Below are 24,002 nucleotides of genomic sequence, written 5' to 3'. Positions count from 1 at the left end.
GACCCAAGGTTCCGCCTTGAAGGGGCGCCCTGCCGGAACCAAACGGGGAGAGAGAGGCCAGAAGGCCGCGGTTCACCTGGAGACCCTCCTACTCCAGGACGCGCTCTACACGCCCCCCCCCCCCCCAGACCCTGCCACACGAGGGACGAGCAGGTCCTGGAAGTCTCTATTGGCAGTGGAGCAGCTCCAGGCGCCCCTCCCCTTGACCGGGCCTGGCCAGGGCTCGGGGCGGAGCCGGGGGCTCCGGTGTGGCCGCGTGCACGACCCAGGTGCAGGCAGGACGCCGCGTCTGTACTGGGCGGTGGGGCCCCCTTGGGAAAGGCAGCCCGCGGGGCCCAGAGCCCTGCCATCTGTCCATGGGGTCCTTCAGCAGGTGCGGGGCGGGGCCTCCCCCCACCTGCCCCGAGGCCAGGATCAGAGTGGAGGGGGACAGCGACCCCGGCCCCGGCCAGCACCTACCGGCAGGGTGTCCTGGGATGACCAGGCTGTTGGCCGGCAGCGCCGGGGGCGGGGGCAGTGTCGGGGGGGCGGCGAACATGGCCGCCGCGTGGTGCTGGTGCTGGGCCTGCGAGCGGAGCGCCAAGTGTGAGGTAGACAGGTGGGGGCCCGGCCCGAGAGGCGACAGGGACGCGTGCTTCGCGAGCCCGAGGCTGGCGCTGCTGCTGGCGCTGCTGCTCCTGCTGCGGGGACGGGGACGAGGGCTCAGTGGCCGCGCGCGGGGGCCGCGCGACCCCGCCCCCGGCCCGCCCCCGCCCCCGCCCCCGCCCCCGCCCACCTGAGGCTGTGCAGGCCGTTGTGCGCGGCCTGGCCGGGGCCCGCGAAGGCGCCCAGGGGCAGAGGCACGTGCGTCGGGAGCGGGGCGCGGGGCTGCGGGGGCGCTGGCGGCGGCTGCGGGGTGAGGCGGGGCAGGGCGGGGGCTTCCTTCTTGACCGGCGGGCTGGCCGGGGCGTCCGGCGCGGGGCCGGCGCGGGGTGCGGGGCTGCGCACGGCAGGCAGGAAGGGCGGCGGCTCCGCGCTCAGCTCACGGCTGCGCTCCAGGCCTGAGACCTTGGGCGGCGCCCCGGCCTTGGCCTCGGCCTCCTCGCCCAGCGCGGGGCCTGCGGGAGAGAGGGCGGAGTGAGCTGGGCCCACGCGGCGAGGTCCTGCCCTCGCCCCGGCGCGCGGGGCTGGGGCTGCGGCTGCGGCTGGGGAGCTGGGGAGGAGGAGGGCTGCCCGCGCAGAGGGCCCGCAGCAATCCCTGCGCGGGCCTCACGACCCCACTTCACGGAAGGGAGACGAAGGGCAGCACAGGATCGGCCCCAGCAGAGCTCCGGCCCCGAACCTGTGCTTCCTGCCTCGGCTGCACCTTCACTTGTTGCCCCTGCGACCGAGCGACACGCATGCTAGTGGCCTTTTTTCTGGAACCACCCGGGTGACCCATAGCCTGAGCCCTCTCTAGGCCCATGACCTGGGGGGAGGAAGCTGCTGCACCCCCCCCCCCCTCCCCAAACATCCGCTGTCCCTCATCACCTACCCGGGCAGGTCCACCTGAGTCCGCTCCCTGGGAACCCAGCGTTTGTGCTCAGGTGTGCTCATGACCTTGAACTGCCGCCTACTCACTCCAAACCCTCCTTTACAGGCAGTGTCTCAGGTTACATGCCCCGGGGGCCCAGTAGGTTAAGAAATACCCTAAGCAGGTTAGGCAGAGGGCATGTGTCCAGGCCAGAGGAGGCTCTGCCTCGAGGGGATGGCAGCCCAGTTTCCCAGGAGTGGAAATCAGGTCGCTGAGTGTGGTCACCCTGTTTGGGCTGCTGGCGGACCTCACGACCTCCAGGGGCCCATCCCCCCTGCAGCCACAAGGCTGTGGGACCCAGGCCAGCAGCAAGACCCGAGGACTCTGCTGGAACTGCTGGGAAGTCTCTTCCCCGGCAGAAACAGGCGGCAGCAGGAAATGGCTCCTCCTGCATCTCCCTCCGGAGCCACCACCTCATGTTTGCTCAGGGGCAGAACCAGGGGGAGGCCACCGCCGCTAGCACTGCCATGAAAACGGGGAGGGAGCACTGCTGGCTTCAGCCCCATGGGTCACGGCACGGCCTCTGCCCACGCACAACAGCCTGCGGGGGCCGGCCCCTTGCACAGTGAGAGCAGCCACCGAAGAGGCAGGTGTGGGCCATGCAGACTGGTGGCCCCAACCCTCTGGCCCTCCTGGAGCCTCTCCCCTCACTGGGAAAGCATGAGCAACTCTTGATCACCCCTGGTGTGCACCTGCCGAGGCCCCTCAAGGCCTCGACTGGTTTCCTGAGCTCTGCCTGCAGCAGTGAGGGACCTGGCAGTGGGCTGAACTGTGCCAAAAAGCTGTGTCCAAGCTGTAATCCCTACTACCTGTTGATGTGACTGAATTTGGAAAAAGGGTCTTTGCAGATGTCACCAAGCTAAGAATTCTGAGATGACATCAGTCTGGAATGGGGTGGGCTCTAAATCCAGGGATGAGTGCCCTTGTAAGAGAAAAGGAGGCGGCAGCCAGGGAGGTGGGAGGGATACGGCCTCAAGACCAGAGGACCCCCAGAAGTCGAAGAGGCAGGAAGGAACCTCAGAGTTTTCAGAGTGTGGCCTTGCCAACACCTTCACCTCAGACTTCTGGTCTCCAAACCTGTTGAGAGGGTAAGTGTCTGTCCATCTTGAGCCGCCCAGTTTGTGATCGTTTGTTGAAAAGGAGACAGTTCTGTGTTACCCCCCCGTGTGAAATGCCAGCAGAGTGCCTTTCTCTCCCTGGACCTGTCTGGCATCCCCGACCCTGGATGCTTGGCTGAAATGCTCTGACTCGAGGACGAGCCTTCTCCACTTGAAAGCACGTGGAGGCTGTGCCGTGCTGCATGGGACCTGTTGCTGAGGACGCCCGTCTGCATGTGCCGCAAAGCCCGTCCTGTGCAGTCACATCTGGAGGCAGTCTTCCAAGCAAAAGGGCCCCCTCTCCGTGCTGGGTCCAGTGATCCCCCCTGGGCCACAGCTGGTACTGGCAGGCTGGATTACACAGGCCTCTCCTGGCCTTGAATGGCTGGATGCTGGGGCGTTCACTGTCCGGAGCAGTGCTGCCCAGGACAGCTTTGGGGCACCATGAAATGCTGTGCACCTGTGCCACCCGCATGGGGGCTACCGGCCAGAGGAAGGGCTGCTGTGCAGGGAATCTAGTCACTTCATGTCAGTGTGAGTCACGTACACAGTGGTGGCGCTGGTGGCCAGCCTACACTGTGGCAGGGGTGCCTCAGCAGGCCCCAAACCATGACCTGCCAGTTGTCCCCAGAACACCTGACCCCATGAGCCTGGGGGAGGGTCTGGGAACGTGCACTACTAACAGTCCCGGGGAAAGGGCAGGAACCCCACTTTGGGAACCACTCTTCCAGTGCTGGCCCCGATCCTGACTTCTGCTTTCCCTGTGGCTTTCGCTGGGGGGCTGTAAATCATAGCACCTAACTCCTGCCTCAGGCTCTGCATCCCCAGAATCCGACCCACAATAGCGCCTAACCTGGAGCCCACTCTCTTGCCCTGAGGGGCCCACTGCCCCCTCCAATGAGGACTTCAGGAGTGTGTCCTGTCCCTTCCTAGAGGCCGGGAGGTGAAGCTGAGGAACGTGCTTACCTTTATCGGCTGCTGGGGCAAAGAGCTTCTCGGAGCCCACAGATGCCTGGAAGACAGAGAGGAGGATCAGAAACTAGAGGGGACTGAGGGCCTGGGGTGAACTAGGCTCCTACCCCTGCCCCCAGGAAACAGGTCTGGGCAGGTTTTGTGCCTGCGAGGGCTGGGAAGAACGCGTCCTCCTGTGCCCACAGCTTCCAGGTAGGAGGGCGAGGATGCCCAGGCCCAGCTTTGAGCAAGTGGGCACACAGGTCACTCAGCCTGTGAGCCAAGGACGCCCTGCTCAGCAGAGACGTGGGGGCTCAGGGTGGCCCTGCCAGCGGGGGGCTGGGACCTGGGACCTGGGACCTGGGTGTCTCTCGGCAGTGTTAGACCCGGGAACCCGATGACTCCGCCGGGCCTGGGCCTGGAGGAGGGAGCAGAGCCTGGGACCGAACGGGCCGCGGGACAAGATGCGGTCACAGTGTGGCCCAAGTCGCAGGTCTGGGGACCATGGCTGTGACGAGGTATCGGCTGTCCAGGGAGGAGCATTCCACTCCAAGTGGTTTCTGATGGACCCCGCCTATGAGCTTCTCCTCCTGGGGAGACACCCACATGCAGGCAGGGTTGCAGGATATTGGGGTGAGGACGCGGTCCTGTGTGGAGAACTTTGCCACGGCTCACGGGAAGGAGCTCCATTAAGACTGCCCTGACTAGGGGCGCCTGGGTGGCTCAGTCGGTTAAGCGGCCGACTTCGGCCAGGTCACGATCTCGCGGTCCGTGAGTCCGAGCCCCGCGTCGGGCTCTGTGCTGACGGCTCGGAGCCTGGAGCCCGTTTCGGATTCTGTGTCTCCCTCTCTCTGACCCTCCCCCGCTCATGCTCCGTCTCTCTCTGTCTCAAAAATAAATAAACGTTAAAAAAAAATTTTTTTTTAAAAAAGACTGCCCTGACTAGACCTTTTTTTGCTACTTGACTTTCTTTACAGATTTTATTTTTTTAAATCATGGATTTATTTATTTTGAGAGAGAGCGAGTGGGGGAGGGGAGAGAGAAAGAATCCCAAACAGGATTCAGCACAGAGCCTGACGTGGGGCTCAAACTCCCGAACCGTGAAGTCGAGACCCGAGCCGAAATCAAGAGTCAGATGCTTAACTGACTGAGCCGCCCAGGCGCCCCTATCGATTTTATTTTGAAGTACTCTCTACACCCAACGTGGGACTCGAATTCACAACCCCGAGATCACCAAGAGTCGCATGCTCTTTCAACCAAGCTAGCCAGGCACCCCACTAGTCGCCTTTTTTAAAAAAAAGCTTCACTGGTGGCGCGTCTGGGTGGCTCAGTTGGTTAAATGTCCGCCTCTTGATCTCATCTCGGGTCTCGATTTCAGAGTTAAAAATTAAGAAACAGCTTCACTGAGCTAAAACTCACGTGCCATACAATTTACCTGTCAAAGGTGACAAGTCAGCGGTTTTAGTGTATTCACAGCACCGTCCCCTCGGTGAGGCTTAGGACATTTTCATCAGCCCAAAAGGAAACCTTGAGGTCTTCAGCCATCGCCCCAACCCGCGTGCCCCCTGGCTGCAGGACCACTGCCTCTCCAGCGTGCGCAGAGGCCCCGGGCCGCACTCCCACCGGCTGCTGTGGGTGGGTGTGGCCGGGCGGTGACACCGGAGGGCACGAGGCCAGCCGCTATGACAACCAGGGAACACCTGGTGCCGGGGAGCATGTAGAGAAACCAGGATCCCCGCACACACACTGCTGGGGGGGAAAGGAAAAGGTGCAGCCACCGCAGAGGACGGGACAGAGGCTCCTCGGGACGTGGAGCACGGAATTAGCACAGGATACCGCGATCCCACTTCTGGATACGTACTCCCCCAAACCGAGAGCAGAGTCTTTCACAAATACTTGCACACGAGTATTCACAGCAGCCGACAAACGGCCCGGTGTCCATCAGCAGATGTATGGACACACAGAATGTGGGCCATTTGTGCACCAGCCCTAAAAAGGCAGGCAGTTCTGACACGTGCAGCAACATGGATGGACCCTGACGACACGATGCTGAGACAGGCCAGTCCAGCACGAACACCGTGGGATCTGCTCAGAGGACGCCAGATCCCGCTTATCCGAGGGGTCAGAGCCGCACGGAGTAACGGGGTTGCCGGGGAGTTAACGTTTAGGAGAGACAGTGTCCGCTTTAAAGGTGACGAGAGTCCTGAGGTGGACGGTGGCGGAGGCCGTGCGGCAGCGTGAATGTGCTTTTAATGCCTCTGAACTGTGCACTTAAAAATGGTGAAGATGCCAAATTTTGTTATGTGTAATAAACACAAAATTTAAAAACCCACTAAGGGAGCTTTCTGGACCGATGAAAACGTTCTCTATCTCGCTGTGGTGGTGGAAACATAAACACGTGTATCTGTCAAAGTGCATTAAACTGTACATTTAAAATAGGAGTGCTTTGGGGCGCGTGCGGGGCTCAATCAGTTACGCACCCAACTTCAGCTCAGATCACGATCTCACGGTGTGTGGGTTTGAGACCCGCAACAGGCCCTGTGCCGACAGCTCAGAGCCTGGAGCCTGCTTCGGTTTGTGTCTCCCTCTCTCTCTGCCCCCTCCCCAACTCGTGCTCTCTCTCTTAAAGAGAAATAAACTTTAAAACATTTTTTATAACGTTTATTTTTGAGAGAGAGACAGAGCATGAGCAGGGGAGGGGCAGAGAAAGGGGGAGACACAGAATCCGAAGCAGGTTCCAGACTCTGAGCTGTCAGTACAGATCCCGATGCGGGGCTTGAACTCACGGACCGCAAGCCAAAGTTGGACGCTCAGCCGACTGAGCCACCCAGGCGCCCCTCTTTATTTTTCTTTTTCTTTTGAGAGAGACAGAGTGCAAGTGGGGAAGGGGCAGACAGAGGGAGAGAAAGGATCCCAAGCTGGCTCTGTGCTGCTGGAGGCCCACACGGGGCCTGACCTCACGAACTGCGAGATCACGACCTGAGCCAAAATCAAGAGTCGGACGCTCAACCGACTGAGCCATCCGGGCGCCCAAAGAGAAATAAGCTTTTCAAAAAAATAAGAGCACCTCATGGCAGGTGAATTATGGTGCCAGACAGTCACAAGATGTGGCACTGACCCGAGAATAGGCCCACTGGTGGACAGAACAGAGACAAGAATCCAAAACAGACCCAGGCCCATGTGGGACCCAGGCCGGACGCTGCTCGTCTGTGGGGAAAGGGCACGTCGTTCAAACGGATGGTGTGTGACGGGAGCTTGCTGCTTGGGAAAAGGGGAAGCCGAGACCCCCGTCTCGCGCCCCCCCCCCGCCCAGACTGATCAGGGATGTAAACGTGAAACACGGAACGACAGATGCGAGATGAAACGTGTCGGCGCGACACTTCACGAGCACACCGGAAGGAGGTTAGCCCTTTCTAATCGTGTCCCGGTACCAGGAAGAAAAGAGAGCGGTGAGTGCAGCCCCCACAACACAGGCTGGCGTGCCAGGAGCTGGGCGCCTGCACCAGGACGCCTCACACCATGCACTGTCACGGAGCTCGCGGTGGCCAGGGAGAAGGCCCCCTGGCAGGTGGGCCCCCAAGGCAGCAGAGTCCCAGACGAGGAAGGTGGGTGCGGCCAGCAGTGCTGGGAAGGGTCCTTCCTGCCCGGCCCGCCAGACCACGGAGGCCGCGTGCGACCTCCTGACCCACTGCCAGCCCGGTGGGACGCGCCGCACTCACGCACGGGGGCACCATAGCCGTGACCTCCTTCCAAGTTTGTTTCCTTGCCAGTGTGCTTTTTCTAGCACATTCTACCTGGTGAGGCGTCCCCATGGGGGTGGGGAGTCCACCACAGCTGGGGGGGCTGCAGGGGCAAGATGCTGCAGGCCGTCAGCCCTGGTGGGGAGGGGGCAGTGCAGCCCAGGAGACCGGCGGCGCCGGCCCCCAGCCCACCTGGATCCTGGGACGGCTGCAAAGTGACGACGCCCCGGGACCAGGGCGAGGGCGGCTCACGCCAGGCCGCCTTATGGCAGGTGTGGCCCCACCTCTGCGCATGCAGGCGTGAGGCCAGGTGCCTGATGCAGGGCCGGCCCAAAGACCCCCATTCGTCCTGAACCGGACCTCACCACGACCCAAGGAGGAGGTCCTGTAGGGCCACACAGCCGTCCCGCTGTGGCCCTTACCAGGGCTTGGGAACATGCTCACAAGCTGATTCCTCACCAAGCTAAGAGCACCTTCTATCATCGAGTCAGCCAGCACAAGTCACTCCCAGACTTCAACACTCGAGCGTCTGCCCCGAGACCTCACCCCGGGCCCCCTCCCTGATCTGGGACCCAACTGGCTGCACGGCCTGCTCTCTTCAGGCTCCAGCGGCGCCCCCTCCGCGGTGCCCAGAGCCAGCACAGGCCGGCTGACCAGGGGTCCCAGCCTGGGGTGGGGGTGGGGGGGTGGAGGAGAGCAAGTTCACTTAAGGCCGCACAGGTTCAGTTCAAGGCCTGGGGCTCGAGTACCCACTCCCAGGGCCAGGAGGTGGCGCACAGGCTCTGGGAAATTCAAGGGGAGCAGAGGCGAGGGGGAGGGGGGAGGGCCTTCCCCACCACTCCCAACCCTGGATGCCAGCCTGGCAGAGGCAGGAAGGGAGGCCGCTGTCCTAGGTCCATCCGGTCCCCACACCCCCAACTGCCACAACGGACCCAAGTCAAAGTTTGCTGGGGGAAGTTGAGGGAACTGAGTCCCTGCAGGGATCCTGGGAAGGGGCCTGGACATCTGGCCAGGCACAGCCATGCCCATCTGGGAAGGCTCTAAACAGACATGGCAGGCACGCTGGGCGCTCACAACCTCTGCAGGGCCGTGCGTGGCCCAGGTTCCAGCCCCCTTCCCAGGGCAGGCAAACAGGCGCGCGCTCCTGCCGGATCCCACCCAGCACACACTCCCTCCGTTCCTTCCCTTCCAGGAGGAGGGGTCTGGAGCTGGCCGGCTGACCCGAGGCGGGTGGGCAGCCCCCAGAGCCGTGCAAATAACTTCCCAAGGATTATCTACTGGGACGTGACCCAGGCAGCCACATCTTCTCCAAACCTGGCACTGAGCCAGTGTGGGGGTGGAAGGAAGGGGTCACTCAGGGCCACAATACAGGTGGGAGGTCTCCGGGTTGCAGGTTCAGGGTCTCGGCGAAGGGGGCACGCCCGTTAGGGTGAGTGTCAAAACCCGGCACTAACTCCCCCTGGGTGCACAATCCCGGCCGCAGGCGGAGGTCACGGCGCGCTTTGTCTGCGAGGACCCGACCCCGCGGGGCAGCCTCGGCTCAGACACGCGGCACAGCCTCCGCCGGCCGCGCCCCGCCCCAGACAAAGAACTCCAACTCCGGGCAGGTGAGCGCGGAGGGCGCCGGGAACCGGGGTGGCCGGGACCCCGCCGGAGCGCAGACAAAAGCGCGCGTCCCCCACGACGCCCGGCCCCGCCTCCGCCGCGGGCCCCACCAGCCCCCCGCCAGCCAAGGCCCAGGACCCTCTGCGGGGATGCACCCCCTGCCCGCCTGCCGCCACGTGGGCCGCGGGGGCGCCGCCGGACAGACACGGGGTCTCCGCGCGCCTGGCTCGCGGGAGAGACGGGGTGGGCAGAGCGCCGAGGGCCTCTCTTGGGCCCCCGCGCCTCTAGAGGGGGCGGTCGCTCTCCTGTCCCTGGCCCCCAAAGTCCAGAATCCCTCCCCGGAGCCACCAGCGCGCACTCACCGCGCGGGCGCCCCGGGTCAGAAGCGCTGTGCTGGCAGCTGCCGCTAGTCCTCAGGCCGGAGCCGGAGCCGGGCGGCATGGACGCGGGCGGCGGAGCGCGGGCCCCCGCCGCCTCTGCCCGTCGAGGTGGCCCCTCTCCCGGCGCGCCCTGCCTAGCCGGAGCCCGCGCCGGGGACGCGCATGTCCGCCGCGCCGCCTCGGCGCGCTCCGGGCGGCTCTCGGGGCGCGCTGGGCCCCCGGCGCCGTCGGGCGCGGCGCGGGCCGGAGAAGGCGGCGTTGGCGGCGGCGGCGGGCGCACTGCTGGCGGGCGCGCAGGCGGCGGCGAGAGCGCGGGCGGGCGGGCGGGGCGGGACGGGGGCGGGGCTCGGGCAGGCCCGACTAATCCAGCCCCGAGGCGCGGATCTGCCCGCGCCGGGCCGTAGACCCGTCGGGGCCTCGCCGCTCCCTCTCCGCTTCTGGGTCGGCGCGCGCCGCGCCCGCTCTGCTGCGCACTTTATGGGCCCGACCCCTCCTACCCGCGGCAAGTTTTGCACGGCTTCTAAGCCCAGTTTACAAAGGGGGAAACTGAGTCACTGAGCCGCGAGGAAAGAGGACACAACTCGCACGGCCGTCCACGTGAGCCCCGCCGTCGCTGGGGCTCGGTTTCACCGTCCTGCGAAACGGGGATGCACCGCGGGGAAGGATCCAAGCAGTTGCTTTACGTGCAAACGTCTGCTGCGCAGCACGCGCCGCCGGAGCCGCCTGGCCCCTCGGTGGGAGGAAGCCCACCTGTGATCAAGGCAGAACCACCGCTCCTGGCGACGCCCAGTAGGCGCGGGCCCTGACCCGGGCGCACCGGCGGGGTACAGCTTCCCAGCGCGAAGAGCGCTGTGAGGGAATCCACGCAAACCCACACGCTCGGGGGCACCAGGAGATCAGCTCTGGTGGGACGTCCAAGGACGCCAAGATGCGGCTCAGAACTCGCAAACACCCGGCCCAGGCTGTGAGAATCAGCGTCTGAGTCCCGTGAGGGGGAGTGCTGCGTAGCCACTGGGAGACACCCTCGGTCACCAGCTCCAGGATCCTATGCGCTGGGGCCCGAGCTTTCTTTTCAGGAAGCGGCTAAATATCCACAGCGTGCACATTTAAATAGGGCGCGGGAAAGCTCCAAGGGTACAGAATAAATGGCTAACGGTGACACTCAGGTGGGGGCCGTAAGTCCTTTTGTTCTGTTTGGATTATTTACCAAATACATGTATTCCCTTCTCCCCGCAAATTAACGCCATTCCCCCGAAGTCCTGCTGGTTCCTGCCATAAAGCCAGCAAACACTGCTGCGGGTCAGACAGCGCGCTAAGTGCCTCGCAACTACGAAATCGCCAGGCCCTCATGCCTATACCCGTTAAGGACACCCCGTCATCCCCATTTTACCGATGAGAAAACCGGGATAGAGACGTGAGGTGACCCACCCGAAGTCATGCTGCTGTTCGGGGGCAGAGCTGGGGTCTGGACCCCAGCAGTCTGCTTTCCATGGGTGTAGCCAAGACATTCTTTTCCTCTGGGAAGGCAGCAGGGGCCAGACCCGGTGGGAGAGTCAGGGGCGGGGCTCTGCCTCCCAGGTGGGGGTCTGCGGGCTTGTGTGCCTCTCGACGGCCACACCGTGCCCCAGAGGGTTATGGGCCCCCGCTCAGCCCTGGCTCCAAGGCCTCTGGCAGTGGAGTGTCCCAATTTGCCTCTCCGTGTTCAGCAGCTAAAGAGCCCTGAGAGATGCCATGCCCTAACCCCGTGAATCTGTGAACAGGTACCCACGTGACAGGGTGCAATTAAGGTTGCTAACCAGCTGACCTTGAGGTGGGCAGATGATTTGGGGGTGGCGGTGTAATCACAGGGTCCTCACAAGTGGAGGGAGATGGGAAGATGCCACCCCAGTGGCTGTGAAGACTGAGGCAGGGCCAGGAGCCGGGAGTGTGGGTGCCATCCTCGGCCACAAGAGGCAGGGAAGGGATCCTCCCCTGGAGCCGGAGGGACAAGCCCAGCCACACCTTGACTTAACCCCGTGACGTGTGTTGGGAGTTCTGGTTTCCAGAACTGTGAGATAACCAGTCTGTGGGGTGTTCAGCCCCCAAGTGCAGGTAGGTTGTCCCTGCAGCCACAGGAAACCCTTAGGTTTGCGACCGAGACCCCGATGAGGGGATGGAATGCAGAAAGACGGGCCCTTGGGCCACAGAGAGCTGGTGCCCCCCGCAAGTCTGCATGTAAATGCCCATCGGCAGGCCTGGGTCCTGCTTACAGCCTAGCGGGAGCAGCCGGCAACGCTCAGGGAAACAGGCAAGATGATGCACACACGGTGGGCAGGAAGGGCAAACGGGGCGGGGAGATAGATGGGTGTCCTCCTCCGAGTGGCTGTCAGGGAAGCCCCTGCAATCAGGGGCCTCTGAGCAGAGATGCGGGGACCAAGCTGAGGGGAACCCTGGGGAAGAGCTCTTCTCGGGCAGCTAACAGCCAGTACTAAGGTCCTGAGGCAGGAACGACCTGGCAGGGCCTTGAGGGAGCAAGAGGAAGTGGTTCCAGGTTTTAGCGGGGGAGAGGGGGACGGGTGGAGGGGGAGCAAGGAGCCCAGCTGGGAGCTGCTGTGACAAGCCAGGTGGTATGGCGGCCAAAGGGAGTGGGTGGTGACGGGACTGTTCCATCAGAGGTGACAGGTGGCAGTGGTGACAGGAGCGTGGACCTCCGCGGGGCGAGGTTGGCCAGGGGCCTGCGTGGGGCCCTGCCCTGCCATCACTCTTGTCCACCAGGGGCTTGCTGCCGAGGCCCAGAGAGGCCTGCGTGGAAGCAGGAGGGGGAGGGGACGACAGCGCACACAGGCCTGCGTGGAGCCCCGGCTGCATCATTTCCTCGGGACCCTGGACAGGCCCCACCCTCCTGGAGGCAGACATATGCCAAGTCGGGTACTCCTCGCAGTCTGAGCACGAACCCTCGGGGCCCCCAGAGGTGTGTTCTGCCCTTGTGCCTCCTACAGCGGAGGGACCCAGGTGGCCGGACACCTTACCGCTGGTGGAGTCAGTGGGGGTGCAGAGAGCAGGTGGGGACCACGTGGCACTGTGGGGCCAGTTCAGGCACTGGCAGGAGAGCCGGGAGATGTGCTGTCCGAGGGGGAGCCCCGGGGTCTGGCCATCCGGCCGCTGCTGAGGTCTCAACAAGGTCCCCGCTCCTCTGTCCGGCCTGCCCAGCACAGCCCCAGGCCCCAGGCCCCAGGCCCCAGGAGAAGCCTGTCTTCCTATAAAATGTGGTCTTCGTTTCAAACATCGCCCCCCAGGCCGCCTCGGGCACTGAGTTATTCTTGAGAGCCGCCGCCCCCCCCCCCTCCAGTCTGGAGGTACAAGTGGCCTGAGAACCCAGGGCAGGTCTGGGTTTAGGAAGGAAGGCAGCTGCGACATGAAAGGTCTGACAAGGGGGGAAACCTAGAAGGAAACAGAGCGGCAGGTGACGGAGAGGCAGGGAGGCAGCGGCCAGACCTAATCAGACGTAACCCCCTCAGGGCTCACCCCGGGTTCAACAAGCAGCTGTCGTCACAGGCAGCTCCAGGCAGTTCCTGGAGGGGGCACTGGGAGCCACATCAGCCCCGTGCAGGTGACAGCCACCACCACCCCTCCCCCCGCCCCCCAGGCCACCTCCTGGGGGTAAGTGGCTGCTGAGGCTGCAGATAAAAAGGCGTGGGGCCCGTGACAGGGAGACCAATGACAGGGCCCTGGCTGGGGGGGGGGGGGGTCTCAGGGAGGGGGACAGGCTGGCCGGGCCTGAGTGCCCTCTCCTCCCTCCCTGGTCGTCCTGGCCATGTTGGGAGTGTGGCCTGGCACGGGAGAACCCCTGGGGGAGGACTGGAAGACCCCGCTGGGGGCGGGGGTGGCGTCCGGCGTTGGGAGAGAAAAGCCCACAAATCTCACCGACGGGCTGACAGAGGCTGAAATCAGACCCCGCTCAGACAGCGAGCTCTGCCTCCTTACTGACCGGGAGCCACCAGTCCAGTGCCAACAGCCACGGGGGGGTCCAGACGGTGCCAGCGACACGGCGTTTCAAAGAACCGAGACAACGCCCTCGGAAGGCCATGGAGGGCCTGCCAGCACCGGGAGAACGGCCTCCGGGATGCTGCCCGGAGCCACAAGGCTGTGAAGGCGCCCGGCCTGGGCGCAGGGGGCCCGGGCCGTCCGCCGTCCGAACACCGTGGCCGTGGCAGCCCTGTGGCTTGTGCCGTTCAGGAGGTGGACGCGAGGGACGGGGCAGCCCGCCGCACTGGCTGGACAGTGGCCCCACACGATACGCCCACCCAGAGCCTCAGAATGTGACCACGGTGGCATCAGGGTCTCTGCAGGGGTGATTAACATAAGGGTATCGAGATGAACTCTGGATCAGGGTGGCCCTAAATCCAAGGACTCTGTCCCTCCAAGAGGAGAGACAAGGAGAAGCCATGTGACGACGGAGGCAGAGACGGGAGGGTGGAGCGGAGACCCCCGAGGCCGGAGGAGGCAGGAGGGACCCTCCCCTGGAGCCCCGAGGGTGCACATGCCCTGCCCACACCTGGATTCTGGACTTCTGGCCCCAGACCCGTGGGAGAGGGGCTGTTCACTGTCCCCCCACCCCCTCCGCTCCTGCACTGGCCACTGCCCTTGTCACCAGATGGCAGGGAGGCCTGGCTCTTCAGGCCTTCCCCTCTGGGGTTAGGGGGCTACAGGTCCCCGGGGGGGGGGGTGGGGCTGGGGGACCCCCAAGGGGCAGAGGACTGTGGTGGGGCCAGGGTGGGCGTGGGAGCTCCGACCACCCGAGGCCCCAGCAGGCGCAGGGCTCGATCCCCCGCTAACCCCTGCCTCATCCACCCCTCGGTCTGCAAGCTCTCACTACCTCTTCCAGAGCCCGGCCGGCTGACTTGCGCCCAGCCCACACCTGGTTCGGAAACACCCTGGGGTTCCCACCGTGCCCCCACCTGAACCGGAGGTGAGCACCACCCACCCTCAAGCCTTCACCAGGCCTGTGAGGTCAGTGGGGCAGGTGGGGTGTGGAGGGACTATGATCCCTCTGGGCACAGAGGGGAGCAGACCCACAGGGGCAGCGGCCAAACAGACAGATGGCCCCTCTCTCGGCCCCCCACCCCAGGCAGGCCCGGTATGACCCCCGGGATGGGGGGACGTGGGGGGTGCCCCAGGCCCCACACCTCCACGTCCTGCTTAGCTAGTTCTGGAAGGGACAGAGGGACACACAGCCCCCACCATCTGGGCCTGTCGCTCCACTGAGTTGGAAGGGGACAGGTTCCAGGCCGGCTCTGCACGCAAGCTGCGTGACCTCAGTACCTCTGCTCTCTGCTGAACACCGTGGGTCCCGGGGTCAGTGCTCGCCCCCACTTTCTGTCCCTGGAGAGCGGCTCCACATCTGCTGTGTCCTGCCGGCTCCAGCCGGGACCGTGTGTGCACCCACGGAGGGGCCCGGCGGGGCTGTGGGGGCGCGCTCCCTAGCGCTGGGGCCAGGCTGGCCCCGGTGGGGCGGCCCAGGGCGGCTGTCCCAGACCAGCAGGGCCCTGAGGCATCATCTGGCTGCAGGGGAAACCCGTCCTCTTCCCCAGCCTGTTCCCCCAGACCCTGTGTCACTCAGGCTCCTGTGAGGTGAGTGTTCATCACTTGCAACCCAAGGCATCCTGGTCTCCCTCACCTCCCTCACCCTGCCCTGCTTCTTCTGGGCCCCTGGTCGTAAAAGCACTGTCCACCCTGTGCTGTGGCCTGAGACCTGGGCATCGTACCCCAGTAGTAGGAGGAGAACGGCGGTCTCTATGACACCCGTGTCCTAATCCTCGGAGCCTGTGAACATGTCGGTCACCCTACAAGGCCACGGGGCTTTACACCCTGGGTTAAGGAGGATGCAAGCCCGGAGGACCCTGGCGAACCCAACCTGGTCACAAGGGTCCTTACAAGAGGGAGGAGGAGGAGGAGGAAGAGGAGGAGGAGGAGGAGGAGGAGGAGGAGGAGGAGGAGGAGGAGGAGCGTCAGATCCGAGAAGACGTGACAGCAGAGGTGGAGACCTGATGTGAGGAGCCGGCGGGGAGGCCACACGGCTGGAATGGAAAGGAGTCGTGTGCTCCCTGGAGCCTCCAGAAGGAGCTGCCTAGGCTGACGCTTCCGTTCTGGCCTTGTGAAACCCATTTCACACTCACTACCTCCACAACTATAAAGCTTGAGCTGTTTGAAGCCACCGAGTTTGTGACAAGTTGTCACAGCAGGTGCTAAGGTGACCCCCACCCCTGCAGCCAGAGCCCAGGCCACACCACCTCTGCCGGGACACCATGGCCTGACCACCCCGGGGGGGCCTCCGGTCCTGGCGGATCCTCACTCTGGGGGACCCGGGGCATATCACTGAGGCTTTCTGTCCCTCAGATGCCCTGCTCAGAACGGGTAACAGAGGGTTATCTGGGGCCAGGTGAGCTGATGGTCCTTGCTGGGACCTACATGCCACACCCAGTGCCTGCCTGGACCCTCAGTAAGCAAACGGCCCGAGACCCTGCCTTGGACAGACCCAGGAAAGACACTGTGGGCACAGCTCAGAGTAGGGGTTGGCTTCACTGCCCCCGCCCCCACCGCCACGGCATTCCCAGCACCCGCATGGGGTGCAGGGGAGCACAGGCTCCCTGCACCGTCGTCCCCACGGCAGCTGGCTGGGAGGCAGGACGGCAGCTGAGGGGAACAGGAGGGCCTCCTACGGACTCCTGGGCAGGTGTTCCCGGGAGCGGGTCTAGGAGAGCCACGTGGGGAAGCAGGGAGCTCCGAGGGCCAGGAGGCTTCCTGTAGGAGGGGCTGCAGGTGCTAGTTCGGGAGGCAGCTGGCCTGGGGGGCAAGTACAAGCGCCCCCGCCCCCGCCAGAGGGGGGTGATCCCAGGACACGAGCGGGTGCTGCTCTGAGCACGGGCCCTCCTCCTCCCAGGATCCTTCGGGTTACGGGCCGGGGGGCAGGGGCCCCGCTATTTGGTCCACGGTGCCCTCTCCCTGCAGTTCACGGGGGCCCGGGAGGTGGACTCTGTGAAGCAGAGGTTCAGAGAGGACCCCAGTCGGCCTCAGAGGAGCCTGGTCCAGAGCGTGTGCTCCCTGCAGACAGCACAGGAGGAGCGAGGCTGGCCCAGGAGCACAGATGCCCGCTTGGCTCATTTGGGGCAGCCCCCAACGTGCCGAGTACGGGCCAGATGCTCGCACCTATGCCTGGAACGCTCGCCTTCACCCGCCCCACGCCACTGGCACCCACTTAGCGGAGAGGAAGTGAAGCCCGGAGGGTGCGGGCCGGCCGTACAGGTGCCGGCGGCCGCAGACGGCCCCTGCCCCCACCGGCTGGCCAGCTGCTCAGAGGCAGGCAGGGCCTGGCGCTGGGGGTGTGTCCTCACAGGGGATCTGGCAGGCCAGACAGACAGCCTGCCTACGAGGGAGCGCGCGGCCGCGGCCACCTGGGGGGGCCACTTGGGCAGACGGCAGCCAGTCCAGGCCCAGGAGGCTGCCTGGTGAGCCCCACGCAGTTTTTCACCCCATACTTTTCCGATAAAAACGCGGTTAGACACCACCCACGGCCTTCTTCCCTGCCAGCAGCCGGCGCCCGCAGTAGGGCCGGGATGGGGTGCTCAGGGGCAGAGCCTGGCCTGTCAGGAGGGGTGGGGGTGGCCACCCGCAGGGGGAGGCGACGGGGAGGCCTTCCTCCAGGGATGCTGTTGGGCGGACACAGAGCCCAAGGCCAGGGGTGAAGCGGGGGATGGGTTGGCAGCAGCCCAGGGGACCAGTGAGGGAGGGGTGGCGGGGCCGACGGAAGGTGCGGGTGCATCTGACCTCAGACCCCGGCAGGTCTAGGAGGAGCAAACAGGCTGGCAGAGAGGAAGCCTGGCCCGCTCGCTGCCCCGGCCGGGGGGTGACCTCCCTGGGTGCTGCCCACCGGCCATGCTTTCCTGGGCCCAGGGCGCGCATCCTGCCGGCGCGGACAGATCCAGGGCCCGAGCCGCACACTGTCGCCCTCCTGCCCAGGCTGCACGTGCAGCTGCCCCCCCCCAGCCCCAGAGCCGCGTCGGCGTCTTCTGCCCGCCACACAGCAAGCAGAGTGACAAGTGGAGCCCGTTCCGACGCTGTGTGGTACACGAGTGCCCCGGGGCTGAGCGAGTGTCTGGGAGGCACCCCGCGGCCAGGCCCCAGGTGGATGGCTCTGTCTCTCACTCCCGTGCTCTTACAGTCCTCTAAGATCAGGGCTCTGCCCTTCCAGATATACTGTGGGGACACCTGACCTTCCTCCCCTGACCAGCTCCTCCTGGAAGGGGCGAATGACCTCACCCTGCCGTGCGCCTGGAGACAGGTCGGGGCTGCAGAGGCAGGTGAGCTGGATGGGGGGGGGGGGTGGCGGGGGGGGGAGGAGCTGAGTGTGCAGGTGAGCTGGACCAGGGGGTGGGTGGGGGAGGAGCGTGCACCACACCCTCTGAGCTGCACCTGCCTCTTGACGGGCTGGGAGGAAGTTACCCATCACCCAGAAACCCAGCCTGGGTCAGCAAAGGAAGGCAGAAGGAAGTCGGGTCTCTCTTGCTATCCGAACTCACTACTCACCCCCCTAAACTCCAGAACCAAGCGGTTTTGAGTAAAGGGGTGTCCTTGCCGTGGGGGAAACTAAGGGGTCTGCGCCGCAGGCAACACCCACCGGGCACGGTATCCCCGTGCAGCCCGGAGGGACAGGGACCTCTTGGGACAGTGGTTCCCCCTCAGCTTCCCACTATGATCTACACAACGGGCCCCTGTGAACTCACGCGCTCTCCCTCCCTCTCTCCCTCTGCTCCAGCCCCACCGGACATTCTGCACCAACACTCCCCGCCTCACCACGCAGGAGGCGATCAGTGCGGTGGGAGGCGAGCTGCGGGAGACGTGGCACCGCGGCCTTCACGGGCAAGGGGTCACTGTGAGGGGGAAAGCCGTATGTGAAGTCTGGCCAGGCCGACAGACAGCAGCCTGCTGAGCATGGACAGCCCACGGCAGCCTGAGGGCCCAGCGTGCACTTTCAGGTGAGAGAGACCAAGTCCTCTACCAAATCGCTGTTAACTCCCGTTTCCACTACGGCAGCCACGCGGGCCCTAACCAACGTGGGCCATGTGGCTGAGCTGACATGTGCACCTTGAGCGCCAGGACTGAGGGCTGGGAGGCTCCGGTGTGCGGGCGGTATGGGTCTCTGCGTCGGATGAGGGCAGACTTGGGAGGGGACCAAAGGGCCTGTGCTCTGTCCAGATGCGAGGCAGTGAGGGCGGGGGCAGGCGGGGCCGGACCTCTGCAGCACAGGTACAGTGGCCCAGCCGGTGCCGACCGGCCACGGCCCACCCCAGGGGCAGAGAGGCAGAGATGCAGACACGCATCGGCGGTGGATGGCGAACCATTCCTCGGGGAGCCCTCGCTCCAGGCAGCCTCTCTGGGAAGCAATCCTGCAGCTTTAGGGCCCCGTCCGGGCCCTCACCCGCCCAGCCCGTGCAGAACCAGGGTCAGCTGCGTGGAGTCTCAGCCCAAGCTGCGCGGGGACGCGGCCTACTGTCACAGACGATTCAGACACTCATGGGAGCGGCGAACCCGGGTGACCAGGGACCAACCTGAGCCCTTTCCCGGGCCCTCCAGCCGAGGGCTTGCTGAAACACGGTGGCTCACTCACTCTGAGTTAACGGACTCAGAGCTTGCCGTGGCCCAAGACAGGTGTCTCTATGACCCTGACACGGGCGGGGATGCTGGGGCGGGAGACGGGGGAGGCGGGGGGGGGGGGGGGGCCCTGCTTCCTCCTCTGGCCCCAGCCTCCCTGAAGCTGGGGACAAGGGGAGGCATGGCCCGCCACCTGACCTGCGATGGAGCCAGAGGCCGTCACACGCCGGGGCGGGATGTGTGGTCACATCACCCGTGCAGACCACGGCCATGGCTGGGGCCCAGCACGCAGCGGTGGGGGAGGCTGGCCCTGCCCATGGCCGCCATCCCCCTTCCTTCCCAGGACCCGCAGCTACGGGCCCCGGTCACAGCCCGAGGCGGGTCTGGGCCAAGTGACCACACCTCACACGGCAGAGACATGGGCCCCAACACAGACGCCAGCCAGCCCCTCCAGGCAGGGGGCCCTGGAACCCAGACTCTGGCCGTCCTAACACCCTCTAAGGGCAGCAGTTTACGAGGGGATCCGCAGGAAGACAAGAACCGTCAGCTCTGAGCCCTGCCCTGCTCCCGTCCGCAGTGCACCCCACTGCCCGCCCCGCACCTGCTCTCCCCTGCTCCCCGGCCGGGACCGGCCTGTGGGCTCCCTGCTGGATGTGAGTGCGGAGGAGGCCAAAGCTCCGGCCGCCTGCTACCCTCGGCCGTGGCCTGCCACCCGCTCCAGGGCACCGACGGCCACGTCAGCAGTGACCTCTCGTTCCTGGGGCGCGGTCTCCACCTCTTGTAGCAGGGCTGGACTCACAAGCAGAGAACAGGCAGGACCGGGCACGGCCAAGGGGCCAGGCCGAGCTCTGGAGGCCCCTAGGGGGCCAGGGTCGGCCCTGTGCTGCCGGAGGGAAGGAGGCAGTGGTTCTAGGAGGCGGGGTACCAACCGCAGCAGCGTCAGGGCTTGGACAGATGGAAGGAACCAACGTGGGGGTAGCGGTTCGGTTTCTTCTGTGGAAACAGGCCAGGGGCCCTAATGGCGGCGGCCGGCGGCCTCTGGAACCCCCTCGAGCAGGCCCTGGCCTCAGAGAGAGCTGCCTGCAAGGTGTTTTTAGATCAAGGACAGGCCGAGGGCGACGTGGTGGCCCAGGCGCATAATCTAACTCAGGAGATCTCGGAACGACTGTTCCCGTGGACGCACGCCCGTCCCAGGGCCCATGACAGCCACGGAAGTGCCTCAGGGGACCCCGACGGCGATGGCGCTCTTTCCCAGCTGCCCAGCCTCCGGCCACCTTCCCCCAACCATCCAGACCGCAGGGACAAGCCCACGTGGGACCTCCAGGCTGACTTGCCTCGGATGGCATGCCCTGGGACTCGGCCCTCACCCGTCCGCACCATTCCTCTCTCCACCCCCGCCCCCACCGCCGTGGTGACTCCTGGCCCTTGCTGTCCCCCTCCCAGGCTCCAAGGCTGGTCACCTGGACCCCCAGGGGTCCCCTGCAGGCCTGTCCTGCCAGGCGGCTTTCCAGTCCTTTGCACACTTGCTCACGTATTTGTCTCCCAAGAGGGGCCGTCTGGCTGTCCCCCCGGGACAGGCGGGGACACACCAGGTAAGCGGGAACCAAGGTCACACAGCACACAGACGTCCCGTGGGACTTTACCCCGTGTCATACAACTTGCCTCAGAGCCGGTGTTCAGGGGGCCCTTCGGCCCACCTGCCGAAAAGAGCGCTTGATCGCACCGTCCCGTGGCCTGGACGTCCGTCCCCCTTACCCGCTCAGCCCCTTGCTGCAGCCTGGTGCACGGCCATCACCTGCAGCCTCATCACCAGCTACGACTCTTCCCAGGTGGGCCGTTCACGTGTCCGGGAGGACTATGCACCCGGCCTGCCTGGGGTCCAGGCGTGTGACCCTTACCCTCCCTCTGCCTCGGTGTCCCCGGGTATCCGTCAGGGAGGCTCGGTGCCCTCCCCCTCTCCCGGGGCTGGGGGAGAGGCCCACAGCGAGTGCAGGAGCCTGGGCCGGTGGGGGCCGGGGAGCATCTCTGCCCATAAGGCGCCCAGCTGCTGAGCCCAGGGCTCTGGGCGGCCTCTTTCCCTGCTCCCCACAAAACACCCCAGGGCCGGTAGATGACCAGGACCGAGGGCCCTAAGGAGGCCTGCGCTGTGGTTTCTCCAGCTGCATAAATCCTGAGTTAATGGGAATTTCATTGTTCCTGAAAAGGAGGGTAATTATGAGGTGCTAGCACACTGCTATTAACGGAAGTCTCTATTTTCTGGTGACGTTTACAGCCCCCAGCCTGGAAAGCTGCCCTCCCACCCTGCTCTGCCGCTGGCGGTCTCCATCCCAGGGAGCCCTGGTGGAGCCGGGGCCTGGACCTGTGTCCTCTGCACCCCTGTGGGTGGAGGTCTCAGGAGGAGGGGGGGGGGGGCTTACCTTGTCGTCCCCTTCACTCTCGCTGTCACACTGCGGGGAGAGAGACAGAGGAGAGTCAGAGCCCCGCAGCACCCCTAGGCAGGGCGGGGGGGGGGGGGGCCTCGGTCAAGGGCTCTGTGGGGCCGGCCAGGCAGACCCCGGGGCCCAGAGTGAGCCGTGAAGCCCCCGGCCACACCCCGTCCTGGGACAGAGCTGCTACCCTGCGACCCCCTCAGGCCTCCGCCCACATGCTGGTCTCCAGGCGGGAAGAGCTTGGTCTCCTGGGTGGCGGGCACAGGCCACACCCCACATGCCTCACGAGGCCCACGGACGGGGGTGGGGGCCCGGGGAAGGGATCGGGGGTGTCCTCTGGGCAAGGACACGGGAGCCTGGCCCGGCTTGAAGGGGCGGCAGGGAGGGCGAGGGGCTAGCGAGCCCGGACCCCTGGGACAGCCAAGGGGGTCAGGACAGGCTGTGGCCACAGCACGGCCTGCGGGAGAGCCGCCGCAGACTGGGCATAAACCACTCCACGTGTCAGCTTGGCTGCTTTAAAGGAAGGCTGGCAATCACGCGAACAAATCTTTGTTTTCCGTTTTCAGTACGCAGAGCTTTAAAAAGAAAGACTGCTCCTCTAGAAACCACAGCAATGCCCCCCTGCAAGAACATAAAGAAAAATAATCCCTTTCCAGCAACTGCAATTACGACACGTCCCGTCAGATGAATTATCCCGCTGAAGAGAAATCTCCGGGGGCCACGCAGGAGGGTGGGAGGGAGTCAGGGGTACGCACTGCTCGCGCGGTGCCCTCCACTTGGTTAGTGCAGAGAGGGGGCCGGGGTGAGGGCAGGGGTGCGCTCCACGACAAAGCTCACAGAGTTGCGCACGTGTGCCACTCGCCGCAGCCTAAAGTGACCCTGGGGGCTGGGCACGTTGGGGGGGATCTTCTGAGGCCACGAGCTTCCCACCCTCAGCCCCACAGACCCCCCCCCACCCCGCAGGGCCTGGACAGAGGCCCCCCGGCCCCCGGCATCGGGGGGAGGTCCTTTCACAGAAGGCACCGGTGGGCCCACAGTGTGCTGGCCACATGGCTACTAGAGGCCAGGGCAATCCTGCGTGGCCGGGTCCGGGGGTGGGGAGAGGGGAGAGGGGCTGAAACTCAGGAGGCATATGGGAAGGCGAGGAGGGGCTGGAACATTCCAGAACACGTGGAGTGTCACTGTGCAGTCCCAGTGAGCTGGGACTGAACTCTGCTGTGGGAGCCCTGGCCTAGAGACCGGGAAGGCCAGGGTCTCTGTGCTGGTAGAGAAGGGGTGGGGGCCAGAGGGTCGTGGCCTGTGGGAGGGGGCCCTGGAAGGGGGCCCGTGCACAGCTGGCGCAGAACAGCCACGCTGCTGGCAGAGCTGTGGGAGGCCCCCCGCCGGGCCTCTTCCTTCTCCGTTAGTGGCACCAAGCCCTTGGGCTGGACACCGCGGGCCCTTCACCCTGCCGGGAGGGCTGGGCCTCGTGTGCGGCCAGACCGCGTTGGGGCGCCCAGAACCCCCCAGGCCGGGCCGCCTCACACCTCTCCCCACGGCTTTTGGTGTCGCGATGAGAGCTTAATGGCCCGACAATCAAGGCGGGGTGAGGGTGCGTTGCGGCGAGTGCACGGATCCTATAATTAACCAAACAGCACACCCCTGTCAGCCAGCACAGGCCACGTCGTAAATGAATTCGCGTTATTAAGTCCTACTGAATTAATGTTTAACTGCAATAGAGTCGGAACTGAATGAGGCAATTAATCAGGGCAAGGAGGGAAAAAGAGCCACATCCGTCTTACAGGGGCCGCTTGAGCGAGGTGACCTTCACAGGGTTGGGCCGGGTGACCCCAGCGTGGGTGGGGGTCGAGGCGGGGAGTCCACGGAGCACAGGACAGACTCCAGGCCCCGAGGAGACGTGCTGGCTATAGCTGGGAGGCCACAACACGGGCTCCGGAGCAGACGCCCGCTGGGACGCTGTACCACCACCTATGCTGTGCAGGCCTGGGCAAGTCCCTTGATCTCTCTGTGCCTCAGTCTGTGCTTCTGCAAAACACAGACAACGGCGCACCTACAGGGCTGTTGCGCAGGTTCCGTGAGTGAATCCGTGCAGAGCACTAGAACAGTGCCGGGTGCGAAGCCAGCGTGACATACGGCACGATGGTATCTTTATCACCATCACCACCATCGTCGCATCGTCACCACCAGCATCTTTGCCATCGCTATCATCCGCCTCAGCCTCTTCCCTCACATCACCTGAACAGCCCTTGGAGGCGTCTAGCCCCCCAGAGGGTCTGGGCACAGACACCTCTCACCTGACAGTGCCCTGCTCCCCTACGAGCACCTGCTCAGGAGGTCTGGAGAACTTGGCCTCCATCACCAGGCCTTTCTTCCAGAAACCCGGGCAGTCGCTTGCTCAGGTGGGGCTGCTTGTCACCCTCCAGAATTGGGAGACGCAAATCAACACGGTCATTCGACAGGAACAGAAATGTGCCTGTTTCTCGTCTCAGTGCGAACGTAATTACCGCTTCACGGCGGAGCTTAGGGGAAGGCCGCTGGCCTTCCATTTCTCAAACAAAGGCACGAAAAATTCATGGGCGGGGAAACTTGACGCTGAGCCCCCGGCTCCCATCAGCTGCTCC

At 64.8% G+C, this 24,002-nt stretch overlaps 1 protein-coding gene across 1 annotated transcript in view; it reads right to left on the bottom strand.

Annotated features, from left to right (window-relative positions):
* Positions 1 to 24,002, bottom strand: part of FBRSL1 (fibrosin like 1) — a 78,770-nt gene that overhangs the window by 9,943 nt on the left and 44,825 nt on the right. The window contains 4 exon segments of the mRNA XM_030335851.1: positions 460 to 680; positions 776 to 1,097; positions 3,616 to 3,661; positions 21,370 to 21,399. Of these exon segments, the coding sequence (XP_030191711.1) occupies positions 460 to 680; positions 776 to 1,097; positions 3,616 to 3,661; positions 21,370 to 21,399 (619 nt within the window).

The sequence above is a fragment of the Lynx canadensis genome, chromosome D3 (assembly GCF_007474595.2).
Source record: "Lynx canadensis isolate LIC74 chromosome D3, mLynCan4.pri.v2, whole genome shotgun sequence".
In the NCBI taxonomy this organism is placed as follows: Eukaryota; Metazoa; Chordata; class Mammalia; order Carnivora; family Felidae; genus Lynx; species Lynx canadensis.
Note: the sequence above shows the minus strand (reverse complement) of the source record. Positions and strands in the feature narration are given on the sequence as shown.